At 43.8% G+C, this 26,489-nt stretch overlaps 1 protein-coding gene across 2 annotated transcripts in view; it reads right to left on the reverse strand.

The window, feature by feature from the left end:
* MYO1E (myosin IE) overlaps positions 1–26,489 on the reverse strand; it is a 228,889-nt gene that overhangs the window by 65,383 nt on the left and 137,017 nt on the right. For both annotated transcript variants that reach the window (XM_086710815.1, XM_086710816.1), the window contains exons 7-16: positions 24,389–24,520; positions 22,281–22,415; positions 20,748–20,880; positions 14,430–14,626; positions 11,737–11,817; positions 11,329–11,415; positions 8,405–8,491; positions 7,281–7,448; positions 6,206–6,291; positions 3,723–3,804 (exon numbers count right to left, since the gene is read on the reverse strand). In XM_086710815.1, the coding sequence (XP_086566941.1) occupies positions 3,723–3,804; positions 6,206–6,291; positions 7,281–7,448; positions 8,405–8,491; positions 11,329–11,415; positions 11,737–11,817; positions 14,430–14,626; positions 20,748–20,880; positions 22,281–22,415; positions 24,389–24,520 (1,188 nt within the window). The remainder of the gene's footprint in view (positions 1–3,722; positions 3,805–6,205; positions 6,292–7,280; positions 7,449–8,404; positions 8,492–11,328; positions 11,416–11,736; positions 11,818–14,429; positions 14,627–20,747; positions 20,881–22,280; positions 22,416–24,388; positions 24,521–26,489) is intronic.

Consider the following 26,489-nt stretch of genomic DNA (forward strand, 5'->3'; position numbering starts at 1 on the left):
GGCACAAATTATAACAGAGTTGAGGCTTGAACCCAAATGTGCATACCACCAAGTCTGTTCCTTAACCACAATGCTCTCCTGCCTTCCTAAGCAAGATAGGAGATCTTTTGGTGTGATGTAGAAGGAATGAACAGAATGAGCTGAGAGTAGATAAAGTCTTTAGGTTGTGGGATAATTCATTTCGGCAAATAGGACTACACCTTACCCATCAAAATTATCCTGAATTTAGTTATGGAGTCAACTTTAGATGTCTCCTGAGCTGGTTGGGAAGCAGCAACCAGATTTACCCTGACTCTGGACAAGAACAGTCCATGAGTTAGGACAGAAGGCGACCAAAGGCACTTACTTGCCCAACAGAAGCATAAATCAAAACACGCAGACGGGGCAGTGAGGAAAGGCTCAGGGTGAGGCTCCTCCTTTTATCCTCAACACAGATTACCAGCAAGCTCCAGGTGGGGTCTTGCCTCTACTATTTGCAAGCTTTATGACAAATCACTACGTTTCTCTGGGCCTCAGTTTCTCCATCTGTAAATGAAGAGGACTGAACTAGAAGACCTCTAACATCTTAACCTAAAGGTTGGAGAAAATGTTAAAAGTCAAGCAGTCCAGTCCCTGCACGGTGCTTTCATCTCCTGCCGTATCCACTCCTCAGAGTCTCCGCTTTCACTTGGATGAAGCCGCAATCCCGTCCACTTTGCCAGCGCTGAGCTCGGTGCCATTTGCCAACAGCACTGATCTTTGGCTCTAATTTCAAAACTGGTCCCTTCCAGCCACAACAATGCAGAATTTAGTGAAGCCTCAAAATCAAAAAGCACTATTAAATACAGAATACTATTACTTATAAACAAGAGAACAGTTCTCACCAAATGAATATTCATTAGTTAGATCCTACAGATTGGTTTGAAATTTTAAAGTATTAGAAAATAATAAAATACCCAACACAAAAACTACCTTGAACATAAACTTAATTTTGCTTCCAAGGAATTTTAGATCTCTTTTTTTTAATGTTTATCATTTTTGAGAGAGAGCGAGAGACAGAGAGCAAGCAGGGGAGGAGCGAGAGAGAGAGAGACACACACACAGAACCCGAAGCAGGCTCCAGGCTCTGAGCGGTCAGCACAGAGCCCGACACGGGGCTTGAACTCACAGACTGCGAGATCATGACCTGAGCTGAAGTCGGACGCTTAACCGACTGAGCCACCCAGGCACCCATAGATCTCTTTAAATGTGTGCACTTTAGGGATATCATGAAGATGATACTGAATGTCTACAAAATGCTGTGGATATGGAAGGTGTAAGAGATTGGCCATGGCTATGCAGTTCGAAGAGGTGTTTTAGAGGGGATTACAAAGCAGGGAGAATTTTACTCCTACGTGGAGGTAGGACAGGAACATCAGACAGAGACATGGACAACATAATCCACAAAGCAGAGTACCACTTGGGGTGAGGACATGGACAGTGTTATCATCTTACTTAAGCTGGCTGACTTGAGATGGACCTCCCCAGACAATAGCAATCTTTGCAGTCCTTGCAATCCTGAATACTTTGAGTATACCCAGAAGGTGGCAATTTTGAGCATTCAACGAGACCAGAATATGAAGCCAAGTCCTCCAAGGAGGAGAAAAATGCCCCTACCTCCACCCTCTGTTTTTTAGGGAATAAGCTCAACTGAGAATCCAGACCACTTGGAAGTGAGTCATTGTAACCTTGATGATCTGGGCCCCTTGGATCTGAATGTGACAGTCTTGTGACTAGATTTTCCAGCCCAGAGCTAATCCTTATCCAGGACCTTGAAGTGAAGGCATGAGTCAGAAGCTTCACACAGACATTGCTAGCTGGGGCCTCATAAGAATGGCATCTGCTCTCTGCCTTCCATTCTCTGCTCCAGTGAACTCAATGCAGAGATCGTCCAGGGCTACTAAATGTCTCTGGTACTTTGAACATGACTGTCCCTAGTCTGGGAGGACTCTATCCTTTAGTTCAAAACCCAGCTTGCACCTGACATCCTTCTCTAAACCGGAAGTCTTCTCTTGACTAGAATCTTCTCATTATGCTGTGAGGTTTTAAAAATCATTTCCTTTATTCCAGGCAGTGTGCTTGCCCTCAGGGGCTGGGGAGGCAGGCTTCCATACAAGAAACACTCAGGAAAGAAAGCCAACGACCAGAACTGACAACAACCATCGTTTCCATCAGGCTGGGGTTGTTGAGGGCACTGTGAGAAGGATGAGCAGGATTTGGATACACAGAGCCAGGGAGGAGGCATAAACAGGCACATCTAGGAGTTCACTAAGAATGAAGCAGAGATGAATAAGCACGGGGCATAAGGAGGGCACTGAAGGAGCAGTGTAGCCGATCAGATACGTTTTGTGCTTATGATGTTTCAGGTAGTGTACTAAATGCCTTAGACAGATTACTGAATTTAATATCACAACCCCACCTTGACATAGGTACAAAGATCCCCATCTTGCAGATAAAGCAAATGATGCACTGAGAGTTTAGGTAATTTGCTGGCAAACACAAGCTAGTAAAAGCCAGAGCTGGGATTTCAACACAGGCAATGGACCCCCCCAGAGCCCTGCTGTTCATCATTTGATGATCCTATTGATTATAAAACTGTGGTGGTATTTAACTGATACTTCAAAAAAAATTTTTTTTAATGTTTATTTATTATTGACAGACAGGGAGAGACAGAGCATGAGTATGGGAGGGGCAGAGAGAGAGGGAGACACAGAATCCGAAGCAGGCTCCAGGCTCTGAGCTGTCAGCACAGAGCCCGATATGGGGCTCGAACCCACAAACCGCGAGATCATGACCTGAGCTGAAGTCGGACACTTAACCGACTGAGCCACCCGGGCGCCGCTAACTGATTTTTAAAAAAATAGTTTAGTGACTTTCTCAAAGAATGACATGATTCCGTGTGTTTGACACAACCTTTAAATTCAGAGTGTAATTAGGGACAATGAATTTCATCATACAAAGGCTCAGATGATACAGTGCACTCTCCACAGGGGCTCCCCCAAAACACCTTAAGAACTCCTGATGTTAAGACACACGGGGTCAGATGTGCCTGTAATTTGCAGAAGGAGGGGCCTGCAAGATCCACTGAGGGCATAAGTTGCCCCCATAACACCCAGCAGAATTTCAGGTACGTGAAGTTCCATAATTGGCAAGTATTGGGGTCCAGCCTGGAAAACAGTCATCGAAATACAGAATTTGGGGGGCGCCTGGGTGGCTCAGTCAGTTAAGTGTCCGACTTTGCTCAGGTCATGACCTTGCAGCCCGGCCCGTGAGTTTGAGCCCCACTCTGGGCTCTGTGCTGAAAGCTCAGAACCTGGAACCTGATTCGGATTCTATGCTTCCTGTCTCTCTGCCCCTCTCCTGCTCAGGCTCTGTCTCTCTCTCTCAAGAAAAAACAAATTTTTTTTAAAAATCCAGAATGTGGCTCTCAATCATAAAATCTTCTCTGATAGTTTAATGTGTATTCTTCCAGATTCTGTTTAAAGCCACTTCCTCTTAGAAAGTAGCTGATTAGCATCTGCTGACTATGAAGCTATGGGGTACTTAATATCCATCACTTTTTTTCAAGCAGCAACATTACTTCTGCGCATCTTCTGTAACCATTCTATCTCACTGACCTCATCCTGGCCCAAGGGTGCAGTTTCTGACTCCTAGAAATCCCTGCCTCTTATAGGAATCTATAAACGTCCCCAAATAGAACAAACCTTTATTTTGCTTCCGGCAGTAGTTGGGCGCCCTTTCTTGTCAGCTTGCAGATTTTCCGGAAATAAAGACTTTATAAAAGGTCTGAAAAAGGAGAAAGAGAAGGGGTTAGCAATCAGTGGGTACCTCGGGGGACAAAAGCCTGCTTCTGTAGAGGATGGGAAAGAGGGCTGTCCGGAAGTACATAACCTTGGATCCAGAAAGACCATCTGACTCAAAGCACGAGCCATCAAGGTGTGACCTGGGAAATAAGCAGTGAACAGAAGAAACGGAGAAAGAATTCTAAGATAGAAGCATCTTAGTGTCTAAGCCTGAAAAATTAAATTAAAAACTCTGCATTTTGAGTTTGCCTGCTCACTAGAACAGAGGTACACCTTGGCAAGAGGACACACAGAGAGGACTGGTACCAGTTTACCGAGTTAAGTGAGACAGACCAGAGCTCAGGAAAGTGTACGAATTGTTGGGGTCCAGTGCAGATTCTGCTTTTTTTTTTTTTTTTTTAATTTTTATTTATTTTTGCAAGCGAGAGCGACAGAGCATGAGCAGGGCAGGGGCAGAGAGAGAGAGAGAGAGAGAGAGAGAGAGAGAGACACAGAATCCGAAGCAGGCCCCAGGCTCTGAGCTGTCAACACAGAGCCCGACATGGGCCTTGAACTCACGCACCACAAGATCATGACCTGAGCCGAAGTCAGACGCTTAACTAACTGAGCCACCCAGGTGCCCCACAGATTCTGCTTTGATTGAAAGCAGGGTTTCTCCATCTTGGCGCTATTGATACCAGGATTCAGGGCTGGATAATTCTTTGTTGGGGCGGGGAGGGTTAGGCTGCCCTACGCACTATAGAACGTTTTGCAGCATCAGTGACCTTTGCCTACTCGATGCCATTAGTACACTGCACCTCCCCCCTGCCCCTGCAAAAAACCTTGAAAAACTTATTTTAAGTAGGAGTAATTTTATGTGGAGTGATAGGAACTCACCAATTCTTTGCCAGTTGAATATATTTTCATTAGTCCGTCTAATCGAGCTGCCTTTGTTCAAATACCTGCCTCACCAGGACACAGGGCAGGGACAATGTCACCTCATTGCCCCTGGTGTCTAGAACACAGCCTCGTACACAGCAGGTACTCAATCAGTATGTGCTGAAGGACCGAATAAAGTCATCCATGTAAACCAGCAATCTGACACCAAGTTCAATTCCTCCTAAATGGCTTTTGGGCTGTCTCGAATTTTCTAGGAAGTCTCCCAACAATCTACTTTTAACTTGATCAGACATGATTATAGATTTTTGAAGCCAGTGTGTTTAATAAACAATAGACTGTGTCTATAGGACAGGAGTTTTACATGGAAGCGTCAATAGCTCTCAAAGTTGTCATAAATTTTAATAATTAAAAAAAAAAAAATCTGAAAGCATGTCTGCACCTGACTGTCATAAAACCCACAAGGCAGAACTTGTGGTTTACCTGACTTTTTAACAGGAGCAAATCGATTTTATGTGTTTTCAAATGAAAACAAATTCAGAATCTCCAAAGTTGGAGGCTTCAGGGAACTTCAGCATGGAGAGATCATGGGAAGATGAGGGCCAGGGTATGGGCGTGGGGGGAAGAGAACTAACTGGAGAAGAACAACTTCCGGCCAAAGCCTGAAAAGCATGCTTGGTTTTCTTAGAAAATGAGCAGACTTGGGGCTGTTAACTAAGGAAGTTAACCTTGATATTACAACAGTTCAAGTAACAGGAACTAAAAGGGCAGCTATTATTTGGAGGTCACTCTAAAAGTTGCAAAAGCTGGAAGACTGCGCAATATTGTGCTTGCCTGGCTTATATGGGCCTGACCATGTAAATTATTCTTTATATCCATTACCTAAGGTCTTGGGAAACTTTGCAGGGAAGAGGGGAGGGAAGGACATAGCAGGGCTGGTCCTGGGAGCTCCTGAAGGTTGTAAGGGAAATGGAGGCTCCTACTGCTCCTACCCCTATAGCTTAGACAGGGTCTCTGGAGTTAAATCTCTGAGGCAATCCCTTTTGAGCTGCTCCTCCCTAGTTTCTTGAACCATTTCCCAAGTGCTGCAGGGACACATTATCTCACATCCTGCAAAGCCATTAGCCATTAAAAAAATTGAGTGACCATGGAAAATTCTTGGGATGATATTCTAAGGGCAAAGTATCAGAGAACCAGAATGTTCCCTTCTTAGACAGTCAGAAATGGCCATCCCAACCCAACCCCAGGATAGCCACCTCTCCCTGATAATACTACTGAAAATGACGAAGCTAGGGGCCCTGAAGGCATGCACACAGCACATGGAATTAGGAGGCAGAAAGTGTTAGGGGTACATGGGATTGGAGAGGAAAAGTTATTTTGAAAAACCAAATTGTCCAATGAGCTGAAAGGAACAAAGTGCTGACCACTAACTGCCACAAGCTTTTTCTTAAATATTGAAAATTTTATCAAACCTACATCCCATGTCAGGTAAGGTAAAACACACTTACAGCTCACTGCTCTGCATAAGCTCGATCAGATCCATAAACAGCACGTCACGGTTCCTTTCACAAAAGCCATCCATGTCATAAGATACCTGGCCAAGAACAGAAAGAAATCTAATTTTATCCTGTAAGTATTTCATTGAACAAAAAAATCCAAGTTGGCACGGCTATTCTTACCAGAGTGTGAATATTTCCAGATGTACAATTGGGATTTCATCATGAACTGTCACATTAAGGCTGGGCATGTTTTATTTAACTTGTTAGCTGACTTAGGTGGTGATGGTCTGTGGATGCTGATGGATGTAATCCGCTGCCTACATGGCTCAGATGATCTATGACCAGGACGTCAGCTACCACGATCACATAGCCCTTCTTCAGTGAAGCCATGGGAGTATCTAAGTAATAAACTGAATTCTTTCCCTAAATTTTCACTACAACAGAATAAAATAAAACTCCTTTTGCTCATTAATCCATTGCAATGGAGCACGTCATCTGAGTGCAAATTTTTTCTACAAATGGTGTCACAATTAGATCAATTCAGCCAAAAAATCATGCTCAGGGACCCTGGTGAACAAGAAATTAGACGGGTGAAAGGTGAGACCAGTGGATTTTCCATAGGACTAGAAGACTCTAAATATCATGACCTCAACTTACTTTGTATCACTGGCACCTAGACAAAGCCTGGTAACCAGCAGGCACCTGATGACCATGCGTCTTATGAAAACAAACATCAAAAGCAAGCCTTATTTACAGATCAGGGATACAGGCTTGTGACTGCAGCAAGAGGCAAGACACAAATCCATTCCTTCAGCAGGGTGATTCACGATTTAAAAACATGCAGTAGTGTATACAATCCTTTGTACTGCCTTTGCACATACTTCATATGTCCCATGCTGTTGAATGAATGAATGAATGAATGCTGAGTGAATAAAATACAGTGAAGCAGGTGAAACTCTAGGGATATTGTTATCAGTTGGCTCATGAGAAAACAGATCACAGACCCAAAGGCTTAAAACATTAAGGTAGGTGTTGGAAAGGGTAACTTCTCCTTTCCCATGGGACCCTTGCTCTCTGGACATACCTTCCCAGCATAATGGTGAATAATGAAGCCTTGGTTCCAGCTGTTGAAGTGTTCGTGATTCCCAATCTGCATCTGAAGTTTCTGCAGCAGGGTCTGGTCCGCCCCCTCCCCCACTGCATGCATCGTGGCACACACATCGTCCAGGATGCTCATGATCCCAGGAGGGTTCTGGTGGTACCAAGAAGACAAAGTCCCAATTCAGTGACTGTTTAAAGCCCCAGTTCCGTGGCTTATGGGGTCTTTTCTTGAGCAAGGAAATAGTTCCCTAGACTCAAGATACCATCTTGAAAATCAGTCTTTCCCTCTGAGCAAAAATGCCATTAATGGGAGTTGCCACTTAGATCTAATGATGGAGGAAAGTCCATGTAAAAAAAAAAAAAAATTGCTTAACTTACCAAAGTTCTATTCAGAGTCATACACAAATCACTATCTGCTGACTCCTATTTGTACTAAGTTGATTTTCAAAACCCAAAAGAAAAATGAAAACATTTTCCTTTGACCTTAATTCATTTCTTAATATTCACTTTCAGCCTGTTACCCACAGAGGCATGGTTGACACAGTTACAGACTCTACACATTCTATGTGTGACTTTTTTTTCACACAGCACTGTTTTATAAACAGTCTTCATGTTTTACACAGTCTTCATACTTAATATTTTAATGGCTATATTTTGCTGCTCTGCTATGCTATAGTTTATTCAACGACTGAATTGTCTTCGGATGTTTTTACAGTTTCCCGTTTTGGACTTTTATAAAACCAAACCAAAACAAAACAGTACTGTGGAGATCTCTGCCTACATCTCTGTTGTTTTCTCTTGGTGAAAATGTATAAATGGTCAGAAGGCAGAGCCAATTTTATGTCTCTTCATACCCTATGCCATCCACGTTAGTTCTGTCTCCTCTCAGAAGTCAGTAATAACTTCCAATTGTAAATTGACATTCTATTCATATATACATGTTGGTATTACTACACATAAGTCTATACACAAAATTGATGCAATTGTAAACATTCTCTGCAAATCAGAGTTGTCACTTCCCCCATCCTAAAACAATGACACAGAGAACAGAAACCTACTCGACGTAAACCTGTGTGCAGTGAAGGGACACAGCAGACTGATACTTACAACTTTGTTCTCTATGAGGTCACACACGATTTTGTTATTAAAGTACTCAATGGGTGTCCATCTTATTCCCTCCTGAACATACTCTTCCTGAGGGACAGAAAGCGAGAATTTACATTACTACCCGGTGAAGGCTAGTTGGAGGTCAACACAGATGACTATCAGAGGCACACAGGTCACCATGAAAGAGAAATTTGAATGCCCTTCAACATACAATGGGAATTTTCTTTATTTTTCTAAGAGGGATAGAAAAGGGACATTTCATTGCTTGGTAATTTTTTTTTTTTTTTTTTTTTTTTTAAGTAAACTCCATGCCCAACACAGGGGTCTACCTCACGACCCAGAGATCAAGAGTCACATGCTCTACTGACTGAGCCAGGCAGGTGCCCTATGCTTAGTAATTTTTATATTCAGTTTGAACCATATGAAATTTATTACCACACTATTGTTTTTGATATACTAACAATAGCAATTTAATATGGCTTAACCCACAGGTCAAGTTACAAAATTATCTCTTTGAATTTAACCTACGAACAGCAGTACAGATTAGTCCTTAGACACTCAAGGGCTCATCCCTCACTTAAGCCTGCTGCTCACTTAACTTGATGAGCACCACCCCATTCTCCTGGTTTCCCTCCTTCTTCACCAGTCTTGCTTTGTTAGCTTCTTTCCAGATCTTCATATGATGGGGAGACCCTGGGCTCCATCTTTCAGCCCTTCCTCTATTCTCAGCCCTGCTTCTCCAGAGGATTTTAATCAATCCCACGGTTTTAAATAGCACCTGGAGGCTAATGACGCCCAAATTTATTTCTCTGGTCTAGACCTCCCCACCGAGTTCCAGGGTCATGACATTTATATTAGAGTCTGTGTTCAGATGTGTCACAAGCCTTACAAACGTAACTTGTTCAGTGGAGTTCTGATTCTGCATTTCCCCACCATTGCCAACCAACTGTTCTCCTAGTCTTACTCTTCAGTATATAGCCTCACCATTGGCCCTATTATTCAAGCAACAAGGGTAGAAATCAGGAAATCGTCTTTAATTCCTCTTTCCTTCTTAGCTCATTGCTAATTATTTTGAGCACGTGACATTGACTCTCTTTCTAAAATACATATCGAATTGGACCACCTCTCACTGTTCTACCACCTCTACTGCTATCATCATCATCTACACCCCCATCATTTCTTTCCCAGTCTCTTAACTGGTTTTTAAAGTTTCACTCCTTTTTTCCCCCCAATGTTTACTTTTGAGAGAGAGAGAAAGAGAGAGACAGAGCGTGAGCAGGGGTGGGGCAGAGACAGAGGGAGACACAGAATCCAAAGCAGGATCCAGCTTCTGAGCTGTCAGCGCAGAGCCCGATGAGGGGCTCGAACTCACAAACCATGAGATCATAGTTGAACACTTAACCAACTGAGTCACCCAGGCGCCCCTCAACTTCCACTCCTGTTTGCCTTCCCCTCATCTCACTCTAGAAGTCTATAGAGCCTAAGTAATCTTTTCAAAAACACAAAGCAGACCAGGTCACTCTCTGCTCAAAACTCCCCCAGGGTTTCCCGTCATACTTACTATAAAATCTGAAGCTTCCACCGCGCCCTACAACATTCCTGTATGATCTAGCCTCTGCCTACTTCATCCGGTCTCAGCCCTACCACGCCTTCCCCTGGCTCTTCTGCTCTAGCCGCTCTGATGTGGTGGAAGGCTACAACACCAGGGCAGGGGTTTATGTGGAAACCACTGGTCCCTTCCATGACTTAATGTCCCCCCAAATAACCATTCATATGTGCAGCAGGTTGCATGTGTCCCCTGAGATTTCATGTCCGCCTAAAACTTCAAAATGTGAGGTTTGGAAATAGGATCTTTGTGATATATTTAGCTAAGGATCTTGAAAATGAAATAATTCTGGAGTTAGGGTGGTCCCTTACTCCAGTGACGGGTGTCTTTACAAGAGAAAGGAGAGGGAGATTTGGGCGAAGAGGGACACAGAGAGGGAAAGAGCATGTGAAGGGAGAGGCAGAGACTGGAGTTGCTGACATAGGACAGAGACACCAGGAGCCACAGAAGCTAGAAGAGGCAAGGAAGGAGTCTGGTCCTAGTGACCCTCTGGTTTCAGACTCAAGCTTTCTGAACTATGAGAGAAGTGATGTCTGTTGTTTTAAGCCACTCTGGGGGCGCCTGGGTGGCGCAGTCGGTTAAGCGTCCGACTTCAGCCAGGTCACGATCTCGCGGTCCGTGAGTTCGAGCCCCGCGTCAGGCTCTGGGCTGATGGCTCGGAGCCTGGAGCCTGTTTCCGATTCTGTGTCTCCCTCTCTCTCTGCCCCTCCCCCGTTCATGCTCTGTCTCTCTCTGTCCCAAAAATAAATAAACATTGAAAAAAAAAAATTAAAAAAAAAAAAAAAAAAGCCACTCTGTTGATGGTACTTGGTTACAGCTATCCTAGAAATCCAGAACAACATGGTATCCAGATTAAAAGCGAACTTGCATGGAACTTTGAGGAGAAACTGTAAGTAAGACATGTTACTTCACATTAGAATGAAAAACACCAGCTTTTTCTGTATTTAAGGAAGATTGGGAGTCGAGCGGATCTGAGAAAATCAAGTTTTTCCTTTGGAACACAGTCCATGCCATAGACAATTGGGGTTGGAACTGGGTTTCCATTTTCCACTCGGTCAATGAGTCAGAGTAGTAAAAGCAGCCAGTAAGAAGTCCAATTTCACAACATCATTTGCTTAAAGGAGAAAGAAACTGTAGCAGATGGTGTTTACAATTCATAGACTAAAATGTCACAATGGCATATGGTTTTTCTGTCTGACTTTATTAAGTACGTTTCCTAATACAAGGCTAAAAGTTGAATCTAGTAAGAAAAGAGAGACATTTATACCTTTTAAACGAAACAAGTTAGAAATCAGATGAAACAAGAGCGACTGCTTACCTGTTCTGCCTTTAATGTCAGTTCAATAAAAATCTGCTGTAATTTTTCATTAACAAAATTGATACAAAACTGCTCAAAGCCATTTTTCTAGAAGAAAAAAAGGTTACTTGCATGTAATTGTTACTGCAAAATCATTATGAAGTCATTTCTTAAGTGATTTAGTGAAATGTTTCAGTGTGAAAAGTCTTAACAGAAATGTTGGAGGCATCAGTAGACAGCAACATAGTTTATATTTAGGGGAAACTAATTCAGTAAAGGTACATGAAGAACGTACAGAGGCAAAAATGAACTGCAGTGGGTTTCCCCCCCCCCCCCCCCCCCCCCCCCCCCGTTACCTAGAATTCTTTATTTCAAGCCAGATGAAATGCATCACCCTCCCGGGGCCCCAGATATTCAAAATGGTCTTACCTGGAATATTTCAAAGCCATAGATGTCCAGGACACCAATGTTGTATTCTTCATGGTCCTTCTCCATTGCTTTGTTGATGGACTACGAGAAAGTAACCAGCATGGCAATTAACTTTTCTTTCCTATTAGAAAGGGACATGCATGCGGGAAAGGAAAGCAAGACTGTACACAGCAAATTCTACTGCCTGCTGGAAACAGGATGGCAAGACGAGAGATGATTTGCAGCTTAAAAAAAGAGTCTTGGTGCAAGGTCAAGTACTCTGGGAAACCACCAGGATGCAAAAAAGCTACTGTTGCTTAATGATGAAAGCCATTAACTTCTGGCACTTAGTTTTTCTCAGGAAGTCTAGAGAACTGGAAGAAAATGTCATCTTGGATGATTAAAGTCAAACCTATTTCATATAAAAAACCACTAAGACAACATCCATAAATATTATTTCTGTTGATCCTGTTCAGGAGCCATTTAATGCTTCCGTAACACAGCATGGGGTGGGGGGGGGGGAGGGGGGATATCAAGGCAGAGACAATCTCTGTTCCCAGGAGCTTATAGAGAGGGTGAGCCAGCTACAGATAATAATGCCAGTAATTATTATTAAAGTGATAATAATAAAAGGAGCCTCTGTGTATTTACCATTCACCCGTGGCAGGCTTTGCTCAGTGCTTTCCATGTGTTTCCATTAATTCTTGCTACAATTTTCCCAACAATGGCGATAACATTAGAATCCCTAAGCCTGCCATGGGCTAAAGGCAGGGTCTAGGGGTCAGGGCTAGTGTTCTGGATCACTGTGAGAAGGGATGCGCAAGCCAATGGCTAGACTTAACAAGAGAGGGTGGGTGCAGGTTCTAGGGGCTTGGGGACGGCTGCAGGGCAGGGAGGAGCACAGGAGAAAGGTTCCTGGAGGTGGTGAACACCTGGATGAATATGGAAGCACGAGAAGTGTTCTCCAGGCCAAAAAAATGATGTGGCATCTTTTGTGAGCTAATGGGTAATGACACACAACACTTAGCCCAGGGCCTGGCACATGGTCAATGCCCAGTAAATGTCCGCTCGAATTACATGGGGCATCCGTCTGCTTTCACCACACAAAACATAAAGGGCAGGCAAAAAGGAAATAAGGTGGTAAGTCTAGCACTGGAAGGCACACTGAATAAAGAGACAAGAGATGTGGGTTCTATGGTCAATTCTGCACCACTCTCTTGCTGAATGGCCTTGGGCAGATGCACTAGTACTTAGGCTTAAGATTCCCTTGTCAATAAAATGAGGAGTCTGGACAAGTAAAAAGCATGACTAATGTTTAGTATGACCCTGACCTTCCACAAGAAGTACACAGAATAATTACCCTATCCTGCCCTGCCCTACTCAACCCTAACCACACCTAACCACACTTTAAGCCATATAGGTGGTGGCTGGATTCAAACACAAACTGTTTGGATCTAATGGGCATATTGTTGTTCTTTGACTAGGGTCCCCCTAGGGTTCTTTCTAGCTTTAATATATAAAAGACAGAGAAGCAGAATATAGCTAGAACACTGTCAAATCACTTGGGTATAGTTCCTGGATTTGTCACTTAATAGTAGCGTGACTTTGGGGAAGTTCCTTAGCGTCTCTGTGCCCAAGTTATCTGTAAAATAGGATAATAATACCCCAGTCACATGGTTGCTGTAAGAATGACGTGAGTTATTTTTTCTAAAATACTTAGAATGACATAGTAAGGGCTATGTAAGTGTTTGCTATTACTATTCTACCATTCAGAGGCTATGGCGATTAAGAGACTGTCACTGGCAGTTCTATACTTCTGAAAGACTGATTTTCAGAATCTGTGATAGATAGATAGATAGATAGATAGATAGATAGATAGATAGATAGATAGAAGTATATGTGATTATGCCATTATAAAAACAGCCTGTGATAGTTCTAAAATATATCTAAAGTCTTTGACATGTTTCCCTTCAAAAGGTAGAACCTAATTCTCCTCCCCTTAACTGTGGGCTGTACTTAGTGACTTGCTTCTATTGAGTAGAGTACGGCAGGGTGTCAATATTTCAGTCCAAGGTTACAAATTAAAAGATTTCTGGCTTCTTCCTTATTCTCTCTCTTAGATCACTCATTCTGGGGGAAACCAACTGCCATGTTGTGACAATCTTCAAACATCCCCAAAGAAGGCTCATGTAGCAGGGATGTGAGTCATCTTGCCAACAGCCATAGGAATGTACCATCTTGGAAGTAGATCTTCCAACTCTAGATGGAAGACTAGTAGCTCCAGTCAAGATCTTGACTTTAGCCTCGTCCCTGAATCAGAATCACCAAGCTAAGTCACTTCCTGCAGCAACTGTGACAGAATAAATGCTTATTGTTTTAAGCCACTAATTTGGGGCTGATGTGTAACACAGCAATATTTAACAAATACAGTATTCTAAAGCTTTAGGCTCGAAAGTCAACAAAGTTTCATGACCACGGGTCTCCCCTTTTTCTGTTCTATAGTTCTGGCTTTACTGAGTATTTTGTCCAGAAGAAGCTGTTACCATATTAGCATCTTGCTGGGCAATTCTAGAAGTAAAAGTGGGATTCAGTGATCCCAGGGTAAAAGGATAACAGAGGAGTAAGCATTATAATGGTTATAAGGAATAAGCCAAACATGAAAACAAAGCCCTTAGTGATTTTCATAGCTAAAATGTGAACTTGTGATTACTTACATCTACCAAGAAATCAAAGACCCGGGCGTGCAGGGCCTTCGCAAGTGCATCCCTGGTGTAACAGGCCTGTTCCACGTTGAGGGTCACGTGGATGGACTCTGACTTGCCTCCCCACTTACTATCCATCTGCCGGCTTGTGAGCTTCTCTTTCAACCGGTCCTGGTTTATCCCCAGGAGATATGCAGGAAAAGCCAAAACTATAGAAAACAAAATAAAGCATGATTTCTTTCAGAATTTTAACAATTCACTTCACAAACATGTGCAGGCATTTGTGTGTGTGTGTGTGTGTGTGTGTGTGTGTGTGTGTGTGTGCATGTGTATGGGTACACATGTGCACATACAAGACACCATCATTGGCCCCCCAAAACTTTCACTCTACTGAAGACTGCTTATCAGCAGTCCCACACACATCCATCCACTTTGTTTTTCTCAATTGTTCTATTACATGAGTCAATTCCTATGATGACTGAAACTTCCAATGATACAAATCAGTGATCCAAGAAGGATGGCAAACCAATCTCCCCTACTGAGATCCCAGTTAAATGCCTAAAATGGACATCTTTCCAAGCTTGCAGCAAGGCAGCCCGGAAGGAACTAAATCAAGAGACATTTCTTTGGCTCCAAAAATTGTTTTCTTCCTTTCTGGTATGGTGTTTTCATAGCATCATTCCCAAAAATGTTGAAGCACCTGGTATCATGGATCTAACAATTACAAGCAATCAGATATTTACTGAATGCTTACCACATGTAGTGTTACTAGAGAGGACAGAACACAAAATATTAAAAAATCTTGAAGACCCATCTAGTTGAGGCCTGGACACTGTACCAAATTCAGAAGCTTACTAAAAGCTGAATATGTAATACAGGCCGACAATAGAGTCCTAGAGGAATTGAGAACAGGAAGCTGTTACAACTTGCTGGGGTAGTCAAGGAAGATGTGGGATTTGGGTGGGGCCTTAAAGGATGAACAGGATTGGGGCATCTGGGTGGCTCAGTCAGTTAAGCACCTGACTCTTGATTTCAGTTCAGGTCATGACCTCATGGTTCATGGGATCGATCCCTGCATCGGGCTTTGCGCTGACAACACAGAGCCTCCTTAGGATTCTGTCTTCCTCTCTCTACCCACTCCCATCTCCCCTTCCCCCCCACCCCACCCCCTGGGTCACAAACTCTCTCTCTCAAAATAAATTTTTTTAAAAAAGGACGAACAGGATTTGCACAGAAGCAGAGGAAGAGAGAGGCGAGGGGAGGGCAATGGGACATGCACAGGTGTGGAAGCAGTGAGTTAGGACACACGGGTCAAGGTACAGCAAAGGGCCCAACATTGGCTACAGCTGAAAGTTAAGGTAGGTGATTACAAGGTCGCGGTGAATTCCGCGACCACAGGGGAGGTCCTTGAATGGTATTTGAAATTTGGCCTGGAGTCAAAGGGGGCCTGGATGGCTTCTTGTGTGTGGGAGGGGGTGGTTTATAAGATTTCTCTGAGAGACGTGTCTGGAGCGAAATGGAGAGCATCGGTGTTATTCATGTCACAGCACACCCATCCCATCCTAAGGACATGTAGTAACATAGTTTTGGTCTTCGAATAGAAGAGCTGAATGGATGGCTTAGTAACTTATTTTAAGCCATGGAACTTGCCAAGAGGAGGGCTCATGATATAAATGGATTTTCTTGATTTCTGCTCAAGACACTGTAATGTGAATAAGCGACACCATGCTGGGTCATGAAAGAATGCTCAGATTTTTTGCAGTATGAATGAAAGATTTACATGGACACAAATCCAAACTCTAAACCTGGGTAGCAGTCTTCTTTTTCTGCATAAAACTGTATCAAAAGTTTCTGATAAAAGGATTTTTGTCAAAGACTTCATGATAATGCTCAAAAATCACAAGCCTCCCAATAAAGGATAATCTGAATTTCACAGATGGTGTTAGAATGAACGGGCTGACATTTTCAGTATATACCTTCCAATGATATTAAGTCAGTGAATGCATTTTGAAGAAGTGTAATGCCAGAACAAGGTATTTATTATCTATGCTAGCGTTCCACAGAAGTGCTCTGACTAGTAGAAGGGCTTCCTTTTACAAAGGGCACGTGAACAAGATCAAGTGCACTCATTTGCCAATGGCCATTTCCTTTAGTTTGGTTTTAATGTTAGCACATATGTTTAAGAATCTGGATGTGTCTTGGGAATGCAAGCTGGTGCAGCCACTCTGGAAAATAGTATGGAGGTTCCTCAAAAAACTAAAAATAGAACTACCCTACGACCCAGCAATTGCACGAATAGGCATTTATTCATGGGATACAGGTGTGCTGTTTCGAAGGGAGACATGCACCCCCATGTTTATAGCAGCACTATCAGCAATAGCCAAAGTATGGAAAGAGCCCAGATGTCCATCGACGGATGAATAGATAAAGGAGATATGGTATATATGTACAATGGAGTATTACTCGGCAATCAAAAAGAATGAAATCTTGACATTTCCAACTACGTGGATGGAACTGGAGGGCATTATGCTAAGTGAAATTAGTCAGAGAAAGACAAAAATCATATGACTTCACTCATATGATGACTTTAAGAGACAAAACAGATGAACATAAGGGAAGGGAAACAAAAATAATATAAAAACAGGGAGGGGGACAAAACAGAAAATACTCTTAAATATGGAAAACAAACTGAGGGCTACTGGAGGGGTTGTGGGAGGGGGGATGGGCTAAATGGGTAAGGGGCACTAAGGAATCTACTCCTGAAATCATTGTTGCACTATATGCTAACTAACTTGGGTATAAATTTTAAAAAATATAAAATAAAATTAAAAAAAAAGAAATAAAAAAAAAAGAATCTGGATGTGTCTTCCACTAAAGTGAAACTTACCTTCGCACAGAGCAAGAACATAAGATGTCCATAATAACTCAGACTGGACATGTGCAGTGTTGGTGTGAGAACCAAGAGACATTTACCGAAGTGACACAGAAGAGGACTTTACTAAGGCGAAGCTACAATGTGGGTTATTATCACCATTGCCAGGCAGTTAGGCACATACACGCATCACTTAATAAAGTGGATATTATTAGCAATGGCCCCTCACTGTTTATGGTAACTATGCAGTGAATACCTTGATATAATGAATAATTAGCTTCTATTTGTATATCCTGTAAATATGGGCTTTTCCCAAGCCCCTAACCATGCTAAAATAGGGACACAATTCAAATGCTTGGTAAAAATGTTTACGCCCTTATCTCTATGATCTCAACTAAAGAAATACAACACTAGGGGCTGAGTCCTCGGGTCCTTATCTGAGACTGAAAAAGAGACATGCTAACTTCCGTGTCTCCCACTGCTTCTATTAGAAGAAGACAGGAGTGCCGGACCACAGGCACTTGAAAAACAAGGCATGGAATCTGGCCAAGAATCAGAGCCACAAGCTTAGGGAGAGGAAATCTAGTACTTGCTTTGAAAAAAATCCATGCCATGTTTTTCAAATACAAGCTTTTATGGCCTTGTATTTTCTTCAGAGGCCTGCCCCGGTGCTGAAATCACAGGGCCGCTCATACTGACTGCCTTTGGGCTGTGAATTTCCATGAGGGTGTGTGCAGGTGTGGCTGAAGAAGAGCGTCAGTGCAGAAGCTTGGAGGCTGTGGGGAGGGAAGGAGGGTGGAGGCATCGATTAATTTCAAAAAGCTGATAATAACCCCGGTAATGTTCATCAGAGTTATGCAGAACATAAAAGAACCTGCTAGGAAGCAATGTTTCAACGCATTTTGATAATGAAAATAGAGTTCTCTTATTGCATTAAAGTGTAAAGCAAAGTTCGATTTAATTTTTCTGTTTACATCCAAAGTACAGAGAAGATGAACTAAAAAGATGTAGCAAAACAAAATTCTGTTTTACAAATACAAAAGAAATGGCAAGGTACATGTGGTCTGTCTTTGGTGGTGAAGTTCTCTGCTCTCTCTTTTTTTCTATCCCAAGTTTTTATTTAAGTTCCAGTTAGTTAATATACAGTGTAATATTAGTTTCAGGTGTAGAATTTAGTGATTACTGTGCTTTCTAATCCATTGGTAAAAGGAGCGAGGCTGTCCCTTAGTACTTCAGGTAGTTTTTACATAGTAATTTTTTTCTTTCAACAAAATTCAAAGGTGATTGTCTTTGAAGGAAGACTTGTTTCCAAAAGTATGTCATCTTACTATAGAGGTTATGACAGACACACATGTGCCTAACGTGAGGTTTGTTTGACTTCTCGGCAGTGTAAAGGTCTGACTCAGGAAATTCCATAGCTCCATTGGTCTAAGGTCAGGTTAACAGCAAAATCTGTCATCCCTGATGGCTGTTTTGCTTTATTAGGTAAGGAATCTTACCATTTTTTACTATAATAGCTGGAGAATGTCTGCTTTCTTCTGCTATAAGAACACGGGCTAACACTTCCCTCTAAAAATTTATTCCATGAGATAGACTCAAACATGAGTTATTCACTTTAATGTGTTCCTTCAGTACTGTAATAGCATCAGTTCTAAAACCACCTTCACACCCACCAACAGATGCCTGATTCAATAAAAGTATACGTAGCCAAACAACCGAATACTATGCAGCTAAAAAGGATGAAGCTCCTTAATGGACAGAATAATCTTCAGGATATAATAAGTGAACAAGCAACTGTAGAACATTACGTTTAATGCTCCCATTAATGCACAAAAGTGAGAAGAAGAATGGCCAAGTGCAGTTGCTCTGAAAGGAATACAAGAGACTGGAAACCACGGTCCCCTCAAGAGAAGGGAACAAGTGGATGAGCAGAAGGGTAGGTGAGAGCACTGTACTGAGGTAATGACTCCTGTGAAGAAAGGTATACCAACTGAGCAGGAAACAAATTATCAGAAGGAGGGCCCAATTCTTTGTTAGATCTCTTCGGTCTCAAGCACAGCCTTTCCTGATCTCTGTCAGTCCACCACCTCCAATCAGGGCACATGTCAAGGCAGTTGGTTGCCAATCCTGGGCCTTGCCCAGTTGGCTGAGGAGGCTACTTCCTCCGGACATCAATGTGCAATGAACCACTTCTTGGCTCAAGCATACGGGGGCATGCTTGCTGTGACAGAGTGGTTTTGTTCTCCAGCATAAAGAAGTGATAAAAGAGTGTACTATCCAAGAAAGAGAAATTCAGTCTACTTCCCCAGCAACCACACTGTCAACGTTAAAAGGACAAGTGTTAATGACCCTCCTGGATACATATGCACATTTGTTAAATGTGATGGAAAACATACGTAAGTCTAGAAATATTGTTATTAGGTCCTGTTTCTAGACTTTATGCACACCCATATATTTACTGTTTTCTACCCCGCTCCCTTCCCTGGTCAACATGATTCATCTTTCTCTTTATCGGATAGACATCAGAAGTCAGCAGAACTTCCCTCTTTTATCACAAAAGAAAACAAAGATATAAAACAAGGACCTTATTTGGAATGGAAATAGCCTCCCTGCGTTGTCAGCAATGAGTGGGATACTATTTATTGCTAAGCATCTAAATTTATCTCCCTGGAAGAATGCTGAGAAAGGAAGAAATGTCCTCCTGGGTGGCTGACGGCTGTGTGGGTTCTGAGAGCCGCCTGGAGAGCCAGCTGATGCCTCAGAGGCTGAAGTCACCCAACACGGTGCTTGTGGCCAACTGTGGCATGCACAACCAATAACGTGTCTCTGCGGGAGGGACCGACTTCTCAAAGAGTACACACGATCGTTCAGGTCTTCAGGCTTCTGACTACCACAGAGGTGACCGTGAAAGATGATCTCAGGAATATCGACACAACAGCCAATGCCCCTGCCCCCTGCTTTTTTCCCCCTGTTTTCAGAATCCAATCTAAGCCAACCCACAGGTGAGCTCAATCTGTGAGCTTTCCTTATTGACATATACCTGATCATTTGCTCTTTGGGACCTTTAGGTGGAGGTAGACCCTCAAGGCCAGTTATTAGGAGACAAATCTTTTGGATTATTTAGCTATTAACTCTAATCTTCATTAAAATCTCACTTTGGTTTTAAACCTAGATGTAAAATTCTGCCAGACTCCCCCAAGGGTGATGGTAAACTGAAACGGAAATGATCTCATGAATGGTCTACTGGTGTGGGACATGGTGAGGAGGGCAGGTGCACAGGAGAGGCCCAGACTCTCTTAAGCCCATTTGCTCTGTCTCAGCAGGACACAAGACTCCTCATCTTTTCCCTAAATCCTCGGCTGACACCTTAGCAAAAGGAAAACGGCAGGCAGCTTCTGACGGAAGCTAACTGATTGTTCACCCACATTCAACCGCCGTCCAATGCCGGAGCTACTCACACTCCTCACTCTCCACAGCCGCATAATTGCCAACTTCCTTGAAGCTGATGTTCCCCAGGTGGAGGACCCCTGCCACTATCTGTAGGACCAGCGTCTGCTCCTCGGCGAAGATCCCGATCACGTTCATCGCGTGCTGGGAGAGAAAAGAGAAATGATCCAGATGAGCTGGTCGCCAGCTTTGTAAGCATGTGATAAAGAAGCCAGAGCTGAGATTGAGTTGTGTAGAGTCACACGGGGCTTGGCTGGCAGTGGCAGCTGGAAGGCCTTGTAGGTCACCGTCACTGACCGACACACTCACGTGAGAAGACTGAGTCGCGTTGGAAAGGCAGTTCTGTCTTTAGATCCAGTACATGATCCCCCGGGGGTAAGGGCAGGAGAGCTCCAGGAGCAAAGATACAGGGAGCAGCAGCTATACCCCACAGTCACCAACCTGTCCTTGTCTCCTGTGGAGCCCTTGATGCCACCCGCCTCTCTCCAAGGGCACCAATGTCCCCTTTCCAGCTACTCCAAGGAGACCTTGGAGACCTTTCGCCTCACCAGGAGGGCTGAGCATAGACTGTACTTGCGAAAGGATCTTGATTATGAATCTCCAGCAAATCAAATAAAAGCGTTGTTAGAAAAGTTTTGCTTCTCAGGTTTGTTAAATTAAGTAAAAACAGCCAAAATGCCGAGACTTATTTATCGGAGTCCTAAGAGAACAATACGCTAGGACCAATGCAGGCCTCTCATCTGCATTTCTTCTCCCAGCTCCTTTGAGGTCATCTGGCCCCTTGATGCTGTCTTCATTCCTGCACCTGCCTGAGCAGCCTGCCCCCTCCAAACAGCTCCCCTCCAACTGCACCCCGACTTGCCCTGTTGGGGTCCCCTTCTTGCGCCTGGGTCTGGGCTGAGGGATGGGCCTGGCAGAAAGCTGACTCAAAAGGCAGAGGTGGTGTGGTTCTTTGAGGTTCTTTTGGGTGAACACCCCAGCTCCAGAAAGTTCTAGATTGACTTATTAACTTGTTTCCCTGAAGACGTGACCCCTCGATGAGGTAGCTAATTTCATACTTCGTATCACAACATGCACGCAGAGTGAAGGACATGGAGTTAGAGGGTCGCCCTCTGACCGTTCAGTGCAGGGGTGAAGGGAGAGCACTGGACCAGCCCCTGAAGGTGTTGGAAAAGATCAGAAGGGTGGTCTTTGCTTCACCTGTCTGAGGAAACAGCTCAGCAACTGCATAAGCTCTAGGCAAACAGGGATGGTAAATCTATTACCTGCAACAGTGCTTACCAATTCATCAGAGCACCTGCCGGGGGAGGGGAATGAGGAATTCACGTTTTTTATCCATTTCAACTTATTAAGTGGTCCTCTGGCACCTGGGCACATGGCTATGGAATGGTGCTTAAGCGCGTTTAAGGAAATGCAATGCTTACGGCAGAATGAGGTGGAAATTCCATGCTGCTCTCTGCTTGGTTCACCCTCCCTGCCCTTTCTAGCACAGGCAACACTGGGTCCGGAGAGTCCATCCTGCCTGGCCCCGTGCCAGCACTTACCAGCGTTTCCTGAAATTCCCGCCTGTCGTCAATGTCATCCACCTGGTAGGACCCAGAGAGGTTCAGGTAGCAGTAGTAGTCCATGCTGGTGATGCCGAGGCTGTGTTTCTGCTCTTCAGAGGCGCCCTCGATGAGCTGGAGCAAGAGGAAGCGGGGCGGGGGGGGGGGGGGGGCTGTAGGGCTGTAGTGTGGCCCACCACCCAGAGGCACCAGAGGCAGCACTCCCGAGCCCAGGTAGTGTGCACTTTCTGACCCCGCCTTCTAAAATGATGGGTTTCAGGATAGCTGCTCCCCTTGCAGTAGCCCCAGATCATGTCTGCAAGTTCTAATTCTCAACTCTGGTAAGACCCGCAAGAGCTGAGAATTTCCCCTTGTCCAATAAAGAGAATCACAGTGCGGCGCTCGCGAGACCCTCAGAAGAGTGGAAGAGAAGCCAGATTGTAATTATTTCGTTCCTACTCAACTTGCTTATGGCTTTATAAAGTGCGGCGCGGTCCCTCTATGCTTCTCTCTGCAGGATGCAGAGAAAACAGCAGCCCCGGGTCCCGCTCCCTGCCATTCTGAAACCTCCTAACCAGTGCGCTGTCCCACAGCTTTCTGTTCCATCTCTGACCCTTGCCTTAGGTCTGAGCAAGACCCTCTTAAAGGGCTCCCATCCGTGGTGTGCTAGAAAAATATTCAATAATCAACTCTAGAGGAGAAAAATGGATGTGCAGTGTTTGCCGAATGTCATGGTGTGAATACTACCACGACTGATTTCAAACTCCCAAGAAAATACCACTGAAGGAGGAAGTGGGGGGAGAGGCACACGGCCCGTGCAAGCTGACTCCAGCAACTGCCAGCTCCAACCCTGCAGGATTTAGGAAAATAGAGATAGCCCAGCCACACTTCTGCATCTTGGTCAGGTTCCTCAACACGTCCTCTCAGCTCCACAACCCGAGAGGATGGAACCTCACGTCCATTACAGATAAGTTCTAGGTCACCCATAACATCAGGGTCCCTTAGCTTTCCTCCGTCTCCTCAAAAGAGCTTTGTGTCACCCCCTTCCTAGTTTTCCCCTTCTGTTTCTTCCCCCCATTCACACCACACTGCCCTTCATTTGCATCTTCACCCCCCCTTCTCAAGTCTCTCCCATCTACAGACACGTGCTGCTCTTTGCCGTAAGCCTTTCCTTGCCTCTGAACTTGTGCAAGTCGCAGAATCTACTTCCTCATCACGCGCCAGCCACCTGGAAGAATGAAGTGCCATCATCTGAGACAGCTGTCGAATTGAAAAGACTGTGTTTGAGCTCCCAACACAGTTTAACTTCCTTCTAATCCAGCGATCTTCAAACGATAACAAAGTAAAACTAACACAAAAAAGAGCCGCAGGTCTTTCTTCGAAGAAATTCTGAGCTGGGCCCCCAATGTATATGCTAATATATAAGCCCATACATAAAGAAATTGTTTTGGGTATCATTATATTTCTTAAATACTTAAAAACATTTTTTTTTAAAGTAGTTGAATCTGAGGATTCCTGAAACCTTGGGACACAATCTAAAAGCACCCTGCACACTGCTTTAGCACCAGACTCTGTGACCGTTCTGGGCACCCAAGTCAACACTTCATGACCTGGGATTAAAGATCCTTAGTCTTTCCTCTGATAGCTCCCCTCCGGGAGACTTCCACCCTTGCCACCTACCTGGTTGAGGCCCAGCCATCACCTCCACAGTTTTGTTCGGGCCACCTGACTTGCCCAAGCAGCCTCCCCACCACGTTCCCCTATGTGCCCTCAATAACTCTCCTTAGCATCTCAGCCATAGCTCCCTGCGTGAATTCCTGTCTGGCAAAGAACCCAGCACTCCTACTTTTGTTTTGAAGTGATATTAACACTGTCTTGAATATTTAACTTTTGGGAAATTTTTGTCATCTCTCCTCAAGAACTTACTCTCTTTGCGGGTAGGGACATTCTCATAATTTTTTGCACATTGACTTATACATACTATAGTAATAAATACTCCTTGGCTTGACAGACTAGATTGTCTAAACCTGAGATCTGAGAGAAAAAAAAAATCTTTTTAATGTGCAGAAGGAATAAGGAAATAGGAAAGAAAAAATATAAAGGAAAACCTGGTAAAATATGTGAAAACTCCTCTCTCCGGGGTTCCTCATCACCACCCTGGATTTTTCCAGAAGGAAGTTGGAGATCTTTCCACCATCTGGTTCCCCACCTGGACTGAACTGGATTTCAAAGTATTTTCCCTGTAAGAAAGTTGGGGATTTCCTTCAATGGTTGGTGAACAGAAACATGATGTTCCAAATAGGCTTTCAATACAGTATATAATTCAAGGAAATTCATTAATGAAAGATACGTTCTGAATGATTCCCAGTTCTGGTCTAGACTTCCTCACTTCTTCCTATCAGACAATAACCAGGGCTTTCGTCCAGTCACACGATTCTGTTTTGAGAGAGAGAACCTATCGTTCCAGCCCGACTAAATAAGGATATGCTGAATTCCTTGCCCATGTTCCCCAGTGGGTGCTTGCCTGTGAGGCCGGAAGTGGTAAAGAATGGGACAGAAAATCTCAAGGTTCCCTTGATCTAACGAGAGCGAACTCTATCAGCCTATTTCAGGGGAGGCAAATTTTCCCTCTGCCAGACTTATTTTCATGGCTTTGGGCAAAAGTCATCACTTCTACTTTTGGATCATCTAACATTCTTGCATAAAATAAAAACACTTGATTATAAATCAAGTTCTTTGCAGCTAGTTGCAGGTGTGGAGATTTTTGTTACTGTTGTTGTTAATTATTTCCTTTTAAATTACTGCCGGTAGGGAACAAAGGAGAAGAAAGCCCTGGAATTTAGCCGGGTAAGGTGTCTAGATTGTTAAGTAAATGGCATGATTTTTCTCACTAGAATCTGGTTTCTCTCCCAACCTCAGAAAGGGCCAGGAGGGTAAATGCAAACGAAACAAAAGATGAGAAGGTGGGTGTGAGGGAGTGTGGTGTTAGGAGTCCCTAACAAGAGACCAAAAGTTCAGCCTAGAATCAAACCGGAGAGCATGCCCCGCCTAACTGCATTTAATATTTTTAAATGTTATTATTTTAAAACACTGAATATGTTTTAAATGTGTATGCTGGTTGAATCCACCCATTTCAGGGCTGGCTCCTGCCAGGTCACAAGTCTGGGACCAGAACCGTAAATGCATTAAAAACCAGAAAAGCTCCCTGTTTCCTGTTGCCTCCAGCATCCACTACCTGCTGTGTCCTGTGAAGTCACTTGACAATTCCAGGTATCAGAGAGACTACAAAACAAGGCCCTCTAACTGTCTATTTGTCTTATTCTGATGACTCCTCCCCCAGCCTCTCCCCCAAAGAAACACAAAAACAAACACTTAGAAACACCGGAAAGAGACAAGGCCACAAGCTACTGTGATCCCGAATCACAGTGGTTCCTGACAAACGCTTGCTGAACAAGGTTCCCCGTTCTTCCTATTATGAGGACTATCCTTCACCGTCTTTTCCTTTGGGCATGTTTTAGAGGGATTACATCAGTGTTTGTTGGTGCACACCTGCATCGGGCTCTGTGCTGACAGTCCGGAGCCTGGAGCCTGCTCCGGATTCTGTGTCTCCCTCTGTCTCTGCCCCCCATCCCCACTCATGCTCTGTCTCTGTCTCTGTCTCTCTCAAAAATAAACATTTTAAAAAAGTGCAAGATGCTAGATGAATTAGTTTTGTTTGTTGTATTTTCGGTTCTGGCAGGTTGGCCGATGTCCTTGATTAGAGTTGATCAACATCCCAATTCAGGCCTAACTTAAGAAACAAAAGCCTCCCGACTTTGTGGGAGACACTGGAAAGTAGGGCAGGATACCATCCATGTAAGAGAAAGGCAAAGGAGTTTGGTACCATTTTTTAAAAGTTCCCTTAGGAGTCACAAAAAACACAAAAAACAAAACTAAGGAGGTATTTAAAGGAAGCTGAAGGAAGGGCGCATGGGTGGCTCAGCTGGTTGAGCATCCGACTTTGGCTCAGGTTATGATCTCACGGTTCATGGGTTCAAGCCCCACATCGGGCTCTGTGCTGACAGCTCAGAGCCTAGAGCCTGCTTCAGATTCTGTGTCTCCCTCTCTCTCTGCATCTCCCTGCTCATGCTCTCTCTCTCTCTCTCTCTAAAGTAAATATTTTTTAAAAAGTAATAATAAAATAAATAAAATGAAATAAAAATGGGACTG

The sequence above is a fragment of the Puma concolor genome, chromosome B3 (assembly GCF_028749965.1).
Source record: "Puma concolor isolate L17-30 chromosome B3, mPumCon1.1.hap2, whole genome shotgun sequence".
In the NCBI taxonomy this organism is placed as follows: Eukaryota; Metazoa; Chordata; class Mammalia; order Carnivora; family Felidae; genus Puma; species Puma concolor.